This window comes from Danio rerio, chromosome 25, assembly GCF_049306965.1.
Source record: "Danio rerio strain Tuebingen ecotype United States chromosome 25, GRCz12tu, whole genome shotgun sequence".
Taxonomy (NCBI): Eukaryota; Metazoa; Chordata; class Actinopteri; order Cypriniformes; family Danionidae; genus Danio; species Danio rerio.
Genome location: NC_133200.1, coordinates 26,722,343 through 26,735,995, shown reverse-complemented (window position 1 = coordinate 26,735,995; position 13,653 = coordinate 26,722,343). Strand labels below are relative to the sequence as shown.

At 33.5% G+C, this 13,653-nt stretch overlaps 1 protein-coding gene across 3 annotated transcripts in view; it reads right to left on the bottom strand.

The window, feature by feature from the left end:
* Positions 1–1,150: 1,150 nt before the first annotated feature.
* Positions 1,151–13,653, bottom strand: part of rassf7a (Ras association domain family member 7a) — a 48,349-nt gene continuing 35,846 nt past the window's right edge. For 2 of the 3 annotated variants that reach the window (XM_009298064.5, XM_009298063.5), the window contains exons 4-6: positions 12,030–12,201; positions 7,717–7,803; positions 1,151–1,310 (exon numbers count right to left, since the gene is read on the bottom strand). In XM_009298064.5, the coding sequence (XP_009296339.1) occupies positions 1,279–1,310; positions 7,717–7,803; positions 12,030–12,201 (291 nt within the window). In that variant the 3' untranslated portion in view covers positions 1,151–1,278. The remainder of the gene's footprint in view (positions 1,311–7,716; positions 7,804–12,029; positions 12,202–13,653) is intronic. The other variant, XM_009298065.5, reaches the window with a different exon arrangement.

Below are 13,653 nucleotides of genomic sequence, written 5' to 3'. Positions count from 1 at the left end.
GTCCTAATGACATTGTTCAAGGGGTTGCTGATGTACTGAGCACAACTGTATGTGGGTCGAAAACTTTTGGTGTCTGAATTAAAAAAAACAAAAAAACACCAAAGTGGTTACAAACAAAAACAAATAAAGTCTTTTCTTTTAATGCTTTAATTATTTTTTTGTGTGAAAATAAAATGTCTGAAAATGGTACACATATTTTGACTTTCACTTAATAAAGAACAAGCAATCAAACTACATTTTATTGCATCTTAAACTTTATAAAACATACAGATAAAACCTATGGTTTTAAGAATAGTGGGAAAATATAAAGATTTGAAATTAAAGTTACTATGCATTTAGGGACTTCTCTGTCATCCTTTAATAGTCTTTTAATATAGCATTTAATGATTCTTTTCCTGACTGACGATGCTTTCTTGGTATATAAACTACAGAGAACTAGCTTTCTTTAACAACTTTCTTTTGCTTTAAATGTTTGAACACTTTTTATCTTTGAAGAATTTTTAGCTTTGCGTACATGGCTGAAATAAAATGAATTTGTACTTTCCAAGATTTAATTGGTTTCATCACCATTTGACTTTTTATTACTAACACATGCAATGTTCCACTCTTAACAAGGAAAAGGAAAAAAAAAACAATAAAAATATCTTTAATGTAAATAAAAAATGTCTGTTATTTTTTTATTCTATTGCTTATGTTCTATACTTTTTACAGTTATATACAAATTGCTTCAAATATATTTTGCATTCTTTTTTTTTCTGAAATGAAAAAACAATTTTAGAAAAATTAGCTTTATTTAAGTTCCATGTAACATCTGCACTTTGTGAATAAGGAATAGAAAGCTCAAATCATCTAACATTGGCACATTGCACAGCTTTTAAATGATTTTAATACATGAACAAAAGTAAAACATCTCGGGATAAAATTAGGTCATATTTAGCAGTAAATACAACTTTTGAAATGTACCAAAAAGTTATTTTGATTCTCAAAGATCGCTATATGTATCTCTCTCTCTCTCTCTGTCTCTCTCTCTCTCTCGCTCAGACAACAAACACACACAAACACACACATACACACACATACATACATATATATATATATATATATATATATATATATATATATATATATATATATATATATATATATATATATATATATATATATAGGTTGTGTTAAAACATATAACACATAAATTGTTATACTGACAATAGTTAAGACAGCAAGGTTGAATATACCCAGAAAGTCATTATAAATCCTTTGCCCTGAGCTTCAGATTCATTACCGCCAAGACGTTTCCCTGGATGTCAAGACTGCAAAACACATAGAAAAGTATTGAGTGAAACTAGCAACTATAGGGTATAGTGAGCATTATAGGCAAAAAACAAAAATCCATGTAGTCCATGCAGATCTGCAGTTGTTTTAAGCACATTTAGGCCGCCGAGAGAGAAAGAAAACATCAAACCCAGCGAAAAGTTCAAACTTAACACTCTATTGTCTTTTTACCCAGAGTTCTAACAGTCGCTAAAACAACCAGCAACATTGCTTCAATCATTTTAAGTATGTAATACAGCATAAGGCACTGCTAATGTTTAGAATAAAGAATTCTACATAATTTGCTCTTTGGAAATAGCTAAATGTTCCAGATAGCATTTGCAGGCTTGCTTTGAGAATGTCATAAAAGTAGCAGATACAGACCAGAAAAACAACTGATTAAATCATGGCAACTTAGTGTTAAAACATTTACTGAAATATAATTTGATTCTTGTCATTTACATGTTGCCTACAAAGAAATGACAACATCATTGCCATCATTATATTCTCAGAATACTTAGGTAGTTACTGGAATAGCTAAGAAAGCTTTAAAACAGAAAACAAATGAAAGTACATTTTTGTCATAGTTTACTCACTAACATTGTGTTCAAACACACTTGACATTCTTTATAGTATAAAACACAAAGGAGATATTAGTAGAATGTCCACACTGCTGCTTTTTTTCTAAACCGTAGTATTCAAAAACCAGATTCAATAAACAATTAAAAACAAAATGATTGTTAATTGATATTTAGTTAAGAACATTCTTAAGATTTATTAGGGTTTCTAAATATGCCAAAGTCAGTGCAAACTACATTTTTTGTTAATAAAATTGCTGCAAATAACATGCATGGGAAAAGCGATAATTTAAGAATTGTTTGAGAAAGACTTGGAGGTGGAATTTGAAGAGGGTGAATTGGAGGCAGTAGTTTCTAGTATAGGGTGTCCTGTGAAAGATGCTATAAGTAAACTCACATAACAAGATAATTAATTGATATTACTGGACTCCAGTAAGACTGCATAGGATAGGATTAATGAAAAATAACCACTGTTGGACATGTGGTCATTCTGTGGGCACCTTTTTACAAAGGTTGCAATTGTGACAGGATACACATTAATATACACTGCTGTAAGAATATCGCCTCGCTTACACATTGCTTAATACAGACAGGATGTACAGCAATATGCAAATATCTTTACAAATGAAAAAGAATAAAAATATTAAGTATGTAGGCTATATAGGATATAATAAGGATATATATAGGATATAAATATAAAGGATTAAAATATTACAAAACATTATTTTCTAGCTTACATAAATATAAAAACCATGCATTCATGCCATCTTCATTTTAGGGGCTTTTTTCAGTTTATTTATGATAATTTGCTTTTGTATAATGTTACTATTATTATTAGCAGTATTTTTTTTATTTTATCCATATTTATATTTGTTTTATTAAAACTTAGATTAAAACTTACTTATTAAGACTTAGATTTGTCCACCTGTCAGATTTTAGACCATATGGGACATAACATATGTATTTGGATATAACTCAGTTTTTTGAACACACTTTGTTTTTATTGTTCATATATTTGTTTGCTTGAAATTTGAACTGAATTTAGAGATAGTTTTGAAACAAATCTTTGTGCTTAACAAACTAAATTAATAATTTATAGGCTAACGGATGTCTGTGCATGCAAGAAGTTTCTCTATCCATGAGAGTGAAAGTGAAAGTACAGAATGAAGAGGCTCATCTCTCATTCTCGCGCTGTAGATGCTCTGTTTAACTGTTTTCTTGCTAGTGAAAAGCTTAGTTTTTCCACTTACAAAGGTCGTCATGTAAAAAGCAAATGTGCTATGGTGCGACGGAACTGACTCTTAAAGGGAATGGGAGATGAGACTCTAATTGGTTTATTCTCAAAACGGAATAGAACTCCTAGAACTCATTAAGAAAATAAGCTCAACTTTTTTAGACCATGCGACACGGCGCAAAGCAGATTTTTCCATCCTTATGTTAGCAAAAGTGGATTCTGACATGCCCTTATTGCTTTTGCGCCCTGCGCTTTGCTCATGGATCATCAAAATAGAGCCCTTAATGTTTATTACATCTAGGCAAATGTATCTCCCACCCTCAACCATGGAGAAGTCCAGCAGTAAAATTAAATTAAGACTTTTAAAAAACTAAATAGTTTATATGTAATATTTAGTTGTGAATTCATTTTTAGAAAACAAGTCATTTAAAACGTTTTACAAGATGCTTTCCATGTTGTTTTTATTATTATTATTATTATTATTTTGCATTAAGAAAAAAATTACAAAAAGCAGAGTGATATAAGAAAAAAAAACTGCAAAATGAATCAATTAAAAATAAATTAAAGTACAAAAGGTGCATTTTAGAACTTTTGGGTCTCATGGCTGGATACGCTTAGGGCCCCCAAATCATTAAATCCGCCCCTGACTATACCTGCACACAGTTCTGTCCAGAAAGCTTCCAAAAGTTGATTTTTATCTTAGGTGCCCTTTAAAATATTTATTCAGCTAGTATGACAATTCTTCTGTTTTTTCTAACATCTCACCATAGACTTTTGTGAGAAACAGATGACAGTTGAAGTTATTAACTGATAATCTAACTTTCAAATTAACTTTGCACTTACTGATATTCTAACTTGTCCCATACAACATGCACGTGCAATAATTGTGAAAACCCAAATGACAAGTTTAAATAGCGTGTAAGCCAAAGTGGAGGGGAAGATTAGCAAGTAATAATGAGTTTAGCATGGGGCTGTTTTGAACATTTGTTTTTTTAAGTGTGACGTCACACAAAGCGGCTACCAGGTCCAATCGTTCTATCAAACTGTTCGTGGAGGCTTAACAAATAGTAATAATAAATGTTTACAAAGCCTTGTAATAACTTCAAAAATGACAATATCCATGCTTAATATCAGATGGCCAGAAAGTGATTTATTTTTAAATATTGTTAAAATATTGGTGTCTGTGGTGCAGCATATGCATAGATTGTAGTGTGCACCATGATTTTATATAAAATTCACTTTAATGTGTGATATGACTAAAAAGTGGCCATAAACAAAAATATTCTCAATCCAAATGAGTATAGTGGCTTTGACCCGGAAACAGTATTTCATACGTCATGAACTGCAAGATGTCAGCTCAACACAAATTCTGAAAAATGTGTGTCTGGTTAGAAAAGAGCAGCGTGAAGATTCTTAACAAATCTTTTATTATGTTTCCTGTTTGAAGTGTCCATGTAGGTATATATTTGTTCTGCACATAAAAGTGACAAAAATTTCAATTATATATACAGTTGAAGTCATAATTATTAGCCCCCCTTTAAATTTTTTTTCTTTTTGAAATATTTCCCAAATGATGTTTAACAGAGCAAGGAATTTTTCACAGTATGACTGATAATATGTTTTCTTCTGGAGAAAGTCTTATTTGTTTCGGCTAGAATAACAGCTGTTTTAATTTTTTGAAAACATTTTAAGGTCAAAATTATTAGCCCCTTTAAGCTATATTTTTTAGTCTACAGAACAAACTATCAATATAAAATAACTTGCCTAATTACCCTAACCTGCCTAGTTAACTTAATCAACCTAACCTAATCAAGCCTAAATGTTAATTTAGGCTGTATAGAAGTGTCTAGAAAATATATAATAAATTATTATTTACTGTAATCATAGCAGAGATAAAATAACTTATTTCTAATACCTGATTTATTAACACTATTATGTTTAGACATTTCTCCCCATTAGACATAAATTGAGAAAAAAATAATCAGGGGTGCTAGTGCAGGGGCTAATAATTCTGACTTCAACTATATATATATATATAGGTTTAAGGCATGGAATTGACCTTTTAGAGAAAAATGTTTACCTTTTGAAAAGGTATTGCCCCAGTGACAACTCCTTTTTCTCTGAGAGTTTATGTTAGGGGAACTAACCCCAAATTGCATACAAACACACATGCATGAATGCACACACCCAGCTCCACATAAATCAGCAAAATGTCTGGTAAGACAGCAAACATCACTAAAAAGACAGTAGAATTCTAAGGTAAAAAAGTTATTCTCTGCACATTTAAGACTTTTCTTACTTGATACCTGACGTCCACCATTACTATTTTAGTGCCATACCTGTCAAAGATATTGTCAGCAAACAAAGCTGGGCATACACTGTGCAATTTTGGGTCTGTTTTCAAGCCAAACTCTGAATTATTCATTGAAACGGGCAGAATTTGACTTTGCTATGAATGTTTTTGTGTTGTGTTTATGCAGTTTACAGGGGCAACAGAGAGGTGATCAGATGGTTTTCTGACATTAGAACAAATAGAATCACATTGTTGAATCAGAGCTACAAAACAATTGAGTTGAGCTCAGTGTTTGTGTCTTCACTGCACAAGCTCGAAAAACCGAAACAGACACACTTTTCTTAGTTCACGGGGCTGCACTGTTGCTATATTAATTAATGAATTCCAGAATACGCAAAAACAATTAAAAGTGTATGATAATCTGTTCATATATTGGTAAGATAAACGTCTTAAAAATATATATATATATAATTTGTTGTGGTTTTTTATTTCATCCTTTCCACTGAACTTTTCATTCATTTCCATTGGGTAGCATAAATACACCATATACCAGTTAACGCAGAACCATTAAACAAACAAAAAAAAACAATTAATAAAAAGCAACGGCAGAGCAATCAGGCCATATTCTTTGAGCACATTAATTGCGAGCTTTGCCTTTACATTGGATACAATGCCATGCTGAAATTGCAAATAAGTAACACAATGCATGCCTGGCCTAAGAGGCATTATAAATATTAAGTTTCAGTGGTAAAAGGAACAATGTAGTCTCCAGACTACCTTCTTCTGAGCCTTTTCTTTTAACATTTAAATTTTTTTTTTTACAGAGATGTTAGTCCTGCGCTATGTTGAGCTGTTTGTAGCTCTGCCCTATTTTAAAAAAAGTGCTGGGAGCACAATCTAACTTCAATTTAAAGCAACAGTCACCAAAGCACAATATGGATTACAGCATAAAATGTGCAGTTTCAAGGAGTTATGGACAATTGTTTGTAGAGTATTTTGGGCTGAATCTTCACATACAAACTCGGATACTTACAGCAGGGAAAATTTCTCATTTCGTCATTTTTTCCAGGGAATAATATTTCTAAAGGAGCTGTTGACATGGAACTGAACCAGATTTTGATAAAAACCCAGACCCAAACATAAAAATAAAACAAAACAAAACAACTAAAAAAATGTGTTATGTGTAATAACAATGGAATGACACAAGGATAAACTACTGAAATAATGAATGATGAGATTTTTTTCAAAGACTTCAACAAAGTGTAAAAATCTTGATGGTTCTATTGGTCTTGTCTATCAAATCTGATCTTTAACTGGTATTTAATCTAATGGACTGAAGTCTGGTGATTGGCTGAGCCATTCTACAGGTTGATTTCTTCTCTGAAACCACTTGAGAGTCTATTGTAGATGTTGGACTGAAGCAGCAAATATTCATTTACAATCACAAAGGGCAGAGGGTTGCTGAATAACTATTGAGACATTTCAGATGCTATATGGGCTTTCATGTCCTTTCTACACCTCCCTTTCTTCATGTGTTCAATATTTTTTTCCTGTGTCATTTCATTTTACTACACGTAACTTCATTTGTAAACTAATTACATTTGTTTTTTTATAGATTTCTTTGGTTGCTATCGACATCCGTTGAAAAATTTAGTACCTTTTAAAATTTGTTTTCTCAGAAAAATGGAATGAAATGCTCATTAGCTGAAAGCTTCATGAACTGAGAAGTGTGTCAGATAACAAGTAAACAAAGTGTGCAGAGAATCGGGTCCCTAGGTGTGGAGTTGAGAACTAGTCAAATAACATCTTTATAAGTTATAAATATCTTGACAACACTTTAACAAATGTTTTACTAAATTATCAAGATGCAATCTGAAGCCGGCATAAAGTTTTTTGTTTTAAGGACACATGTTGTGTTAACACTTCTTTATGAAAGGCACAACATACTGACTTGGTAAGAATGTAATATGTAACATCCATATTTACAGACTCAAACAGCTTAACTTAAACATACTATTTGAACATACTGTATGCTGCATATTTATAGCACAAATATATCGTGACTGAAAAGGTTTGCGTTTTGAACTAAATGGTTTTGTTGTGAAAATGTGCTGATGTGGTGCCTTTCAGCTAAAGTGCTACAATAAGAAATCATGTTGATCAAAAGAGAGTGGTTAAAAAGAGCCACCATGCAGACACCTTCACCCCAAAAAAACTGTCACCAATTGGCAGGTTTGGAAACAAGGCAGGCTGGGAAGCAGCAGCAGGCATCTGCAAAGCAATCTGTCACACATACACACCCTCAGGATTCAGGCTAGATACCAGGGGGTGCTGCAGGTTGCGTGGGTGACCAAGGAATTGTTTGGCAGTGGGACGCAGGGTCAAATCTGTGGGGGGGAGGGGAATGGGACAAGACATATTACACAAACATTCATTCATTCATTCATTTTCCTTTGACTTAGTCCTTTAATTATCAGGGGTCGCCACAGTGGAATGAACCACCAACTATTCCAGCATATGTTTTACGCTGCAGATGCACTTCCAGCTGCAACCCAGTATTGGGAAACACCCATACACTCTTTTATTTTTAACTTATAAACACATACACTATGGCCAATTTAGTTTATCCAATTCACCTATAGCACGTCTCTGAAATGTGGCGGGAAACCAGAGCACCCGTAGAAAACTCATGTGAGCACAATATATTTATATACAGTTAAACTCAGAATTATTAGACCCCCTGTTTATTTTTTCCCAATTTCTGTTTAATGGAAAGAAAATTTTTTCAACACAATTTTAAACATACTAGTTTTAATAAATCTGACAGTAAATAATATTTTACTAGATATTTTTCAAGACACTTCTATACAGCTTAAAGTAACATGCAAAGGCTTAACTAGGTTAATTAGGTTAACTAGGCAGGTTAGGGAATTAGGCAAGTTATTGTATAATGGTGGTTTGTTTTATAGACTATCGAAAAAAATAGCTTAAAGGGGCTAATAATTTTGTCCTTAAAATGTTTTTTTTTTTTTTTTAATAATAACTGCTTTTGTTCTAGCTGAAATAAAACAAATAAGACTTTGTCTAGAAGAAAAAATATTCACAAACACACACACACACACACACACACACACACACACACACACACACACACACACACACACACACACACACACACACACACACACACACACACAGTTTAACCATAAAAAGGCACATAACCATTTTAAAAAAGTCAGATGTTAATGGGACTAAACTTTTTCTCTTTTAGGTATAGGATTATCAAATTTGTTTCTGTTTTTTTTTTTTTTTTTTGAGAAATTGTTATAACTTTTCTTGAAAGTCAAGTTTACATATAATAAGATTTTATGCCTCTAAAAAAGCTCAGTTGATGGTGTTAAGATTTTGGAAGTTTTTGATTGGGTAATTGACAACATTTGAGTTAACTGAAGGCACAACTGTAGAATAGTATTTAAGGAAAACCTTCCTTTTGTGACAACATGGGAAAATCAACAAGCCAGAATCAACAAAAAGCCAGATTACAATTTGCAAAATAACACTGGGAAAAGTGTTTTCTGTGGTTTGATGGAACTAAGATTGAATTTTTTGGCCATAATGACCAGTGTTACATTTGGAGGACAAAGGGAAAAGCTTATAGGCCTATAGAAGCACCATTCTGTGAAGTATGGGCTGCAGCAGCATCATTTTGTCAGGCTGTTTTGCTGCCAGAGGAACTGGTCCACTTCACAGCATAGATGGCATCATGAAGAAAGAACATTAAGTAGAAATACTAAAGCAACATCTCAAGACATCAGCAAGGAAATTAAAACTTGACCACAAATGGATCTTCCAAACAGACAATGACGCTAAGCATACTGCCAAATTTGTTAAAATTTGCTTTAAGAACAACAGATTGAATGTTTTGGAGTGGCCATCCGAAAGCCCTGATCTCAATCCTATAGAAATGGCAACAAATTTGACTCAGTTAAACACATTTCTGTCAGGAGAAATGAGCCAAAATTCCTTCAAACTATTGTGAGAAGCTTGTAGAAAGATATCCAAAATATTTGACTAAAGTTATACAGTTTAAAAGCTAAGCTAAAAAAAAATGAGAAAATAACAAGAAAATGTATGTAACCTTTTAAATGGAAATTAATAAAAAAATTCTCAAAAAGATGTTCTCATTATTCTGATATTTAGCAAATGTAAATCATTTATGTAATCCTAAAGGACCTAAAATAGTAAACGTTTAGTATGATTTACCATCAGCCATTTAAAAAAAAAAATGGTTATGTTCCTTTTTAAGAGTGTATGTAAACTTCTGGTTTCATCTATCTATCTATCTATCTATCTATCTATCTATCTATCTATCTATCTATCTATCTATCTATCTATCTATCTATCTATCTATCTATCTATCTTTCTATCTATCTATCTATCTATCTATCTATCTATCTATATATATATATATATATATATATATATATATATATATATATATAAATGTATTTTTTTATTGTTAATTGTTTTTTATTGTTTATTGAATCTTTGTTATTTTTATTTCTTAAACTAGTTATTTAGTATGTTTCTTCTATTCTTGTTTATGTATCATTTTGAAATACAATTTTGTATGAAATGCTCTAAAAATAAACTCGCTTGCTTTATTAGAATAGAGACAAATTATCATTGCATTCTGATTCAAAATAAAATCACCAACGATGCAATATATGCAATCAGTGTCATGGCTGAGGAACGTAATGGTTTAATTTTCAGGCTTATATATAAGACTATTTGAAAATCTAGTTTACATTTTTAGTTTGCTTCGGCTACATGTAGGGGGTAACTATACGGATTATGTGATATTATATAATATACAAAGTAAAGAAAAAAAAAAGTTGTGCTTCACTGTGCATGTCAATAGATAGACTTTAGTAGTTACATTGTTTCACCACTGGATGGTGACAAGAAACTGTCATTTATAAATGAGCCAGTAGACTTTTTTTTTTTTTTTTTTTTAGAAATGTTCAACTTAATTTGTTAGTTTAAATTCAGCCCAAAAAATTGTTTGCAACCACTTGACTTAGAAAAATTTTGTAAATCCAAGGAATCATCTTTGAATCTTTCTTTTTCAGTGTGTGGTATTCAGAGTAAATTGTGCATATTTATCAGTATAGCAAATGCAATCATTTGATTATTTCAAGTATACAAAAGCTGTGCGTACTATATATCAATTCAAACAAAGCAAATTTGTTGACAGTGTACACAATATATTGTCTAGTATGCAAAAATGTAATTCTTACTTTAGTTCTTTTTTTGGCTATATTAGATTTAGGGTGCTTTCACACTTGGTTCATTTGCCTGGACCGTACCCAAGTTCGATTGTCTCCCCTTGCCACCTCCTCGGTTGGTTTGTGTTCACGCTGTCTGTTTCCTTCTAAACCCTGGTACGCTTGCGTCATTGAGCTGCTGTTTTGTTTACGGCCGTTGCTAGGTGACGGCCACGCAAGCAATCGCCGAAATGGAAAGACTTCCGCACATCGCGGTCATTCTGCTTTTACTGGAAGCTTTTGGACATACAGAAAGCAACTTGCGTCCATCTGCCGCAAAAATATTATGCACATTCAGAACATCTCACAGCGTCTGCAGAAGCTCTTTTTGGAGGAGACAAGCAGACATCACTGTGTTTGCCCTGGCTCAGTCCCGCGCGTGTCACCAAGGTAACGTTACGAACTAGACACACACACACACGAACAAACGAACTTTATGAAAACGATAGTTTGTTGTACAGTTGACAGTTCACTATAGTTCACTTCCGTCATTTGGTACGATTGCATTCGCATCTGAAGTGAACCGTACCAGAGTTCACATGAACCGTACCCCAGACCACCTCTTTCAGGCAGACTCGGGTACGGTTCACGGTTCCGCACCCGGGTTCAGAAGATGCATTCACACTAGCTAAACGTACCGTACTATGACGTCAAACGAACTCGGGTGCGGACCAAAGTGCTAGTGTAAAAAGCACCCTTAAGCCTGATTTATACTTCTGCGTCAGGTGACCGGCGTAACCCACGGCGCATGTAACGCGCGTGGCTGTGCATTTATACTTCTGCGCGCTGTCTCTGTCGGTCGGCATTAACACTTCCGAAACGCTAGTTGGCAGTGAGGTGTAAATGTTCCTCTGTGTCGAGTTTCTTCGCTGCTTTATTGCTTTTCCTGAACACTTCCGGGATGTACAAGTGGCTCAAACTCGCTCATTTTGAGGCAAGAACCGGCAGACGTGCAACAACTTTAACTATGAGTTAAACACAAAACAAAACTTTCCATCCGGAGCTCCTTCACGGTACTCTACACTAGTAAACAATTGCTCGCGCCATTCACGCGGCTCTCGGTCCCGCCCAGACTCGTCAGCGCTACCAAGCCGACCAATCACAGAGCTTACGCTACGGGTCGTTGCGACGTGTAGTTACATTTTTTGAGAGGTGCACGTCAGTGACGGCGACGGCCACGGCGAAGGGCTATGCGTCAGCGCCGTAGCATACGCCGGTGTTTGACACAGAAGTATAAATCAGCCTTTAGTCTACATCTACAGATTTTTAGTGAATGGAGATTATACCATTGTCTTTGTGCTTGTCTTGCTGTTGAGTTTGGTTCAGTTCTTCTGGATGTTCACAGAGGTCTGTGCGAGGCTGAGTTTGGGTAGGCGGGGCTCCGGCCTGCTTGATAAATTGTTGTAAATTACACTGTCTCAGTTCCTTATTCAGCTCTTCAATTTCCTCCTGCTTAGCCTACACAAAGAGAGAACAGACAACCACAAACAGCCAACTTACTAGAATAAAATACATTTAAAATGATGGTGAACAAGGGTTTTTACAATGCATTTGGTACATTTTTCAATGCAGCAATAATCTGCTTTTAATAGCTGTGCAACAACTATCCTAAACTACAAGATATGTTTTAGAGTTTGTTGTATTTAATTACTTTGTTTTCAGCAGTAATGCCTTTATTTATTAATACAGTTAATCCCTCCCTTCAAACATTTCATTTTTATATTCCTTTTCATGTAAAAAATAAAATAAAATAAATAAATAAATAAAAACAAAGTCTTCTATTTTACTTTACATCTTACTTGTAATTCTGCTGGCAATCACAAGGGAGCACTATGTTACAACAGCAACATAAGCCAATCGGTAACAATTTACTTAAAGGGGTGTTCATAAGACTTTTTGATGATGACAAGTGATATCTTGTGCATGTTTATAAAAACTTTTAATTGAGTATAATTTTGTCAAATTCTGATCATTAGGTGTCATTTGCTCAGTTATGTCATTTTAAATGCAAAGATGACATTGAGATGTATTTGTTATGATAACTTGACTTTTAAAAGACATTTGAAATTCTCTATTCTCTTACCTTTAAATATTCATGACACAATATTTAATATAAAGGCCTCCTGATAATCATGTTTATCATGATTATGCCACGATTTCAAAGGTTTCAAGACAATCTTATGGACAACTAAGGTAGAATCTTGTGTGCCCTGCTGCTATGTAGACAATTATCTCAAGATTTGTCCTCTGTGAGCATGTATGACATCGTTTGGCTGAAAGTTAAATGTATTACCAACCCAAAATCAAACAGACAATTCAAAAGTAACCACAATAAATCAATCAGTAGACGGATGCTTTTTGAAGTAAATGATTGCAATTCACCTAGAGTGTTGGTAAAGGTGGAATATCAACAAGACTTCAGAAAACAGATTCTAATAATCAAAAAAGAACAGACTCTGAGATTCTGATGTTGTAAAATTTTTTTTAGATTCATTCGCTTGATTTTTTTTTAAGAGGGTGCAGTATAAGAAAATAAGTGACCTTCTTGCTGTGAGGTGACAGCACTACCCACTGCACCACCATGCAGCCCCAATAATAACGTTATAAAAATGCAAATTGTCATAAATAAACTGAAACATTTATGTAGAAAATAATATTTTTTGTGACATGTTAATCCTTAAATTCTTCTTTTAGATGTAAAGATATTTGTGTATTGCTGTAAATTGTGTGAGTATTAAGCAATGTGTAAGCATTTGGACCTGCATAGGCAAATAACTAATTTGCATTAGACCAGCTTTTAGTTGCAGTCTATTGCAGTTCCTCAAAAATGCGAAGCGCCAATAATGCGCCGTAACAGTTTAACATGCTCCTTTTTAGACCAGCATGCCCATGAGTCCACAGAGAGGTGTA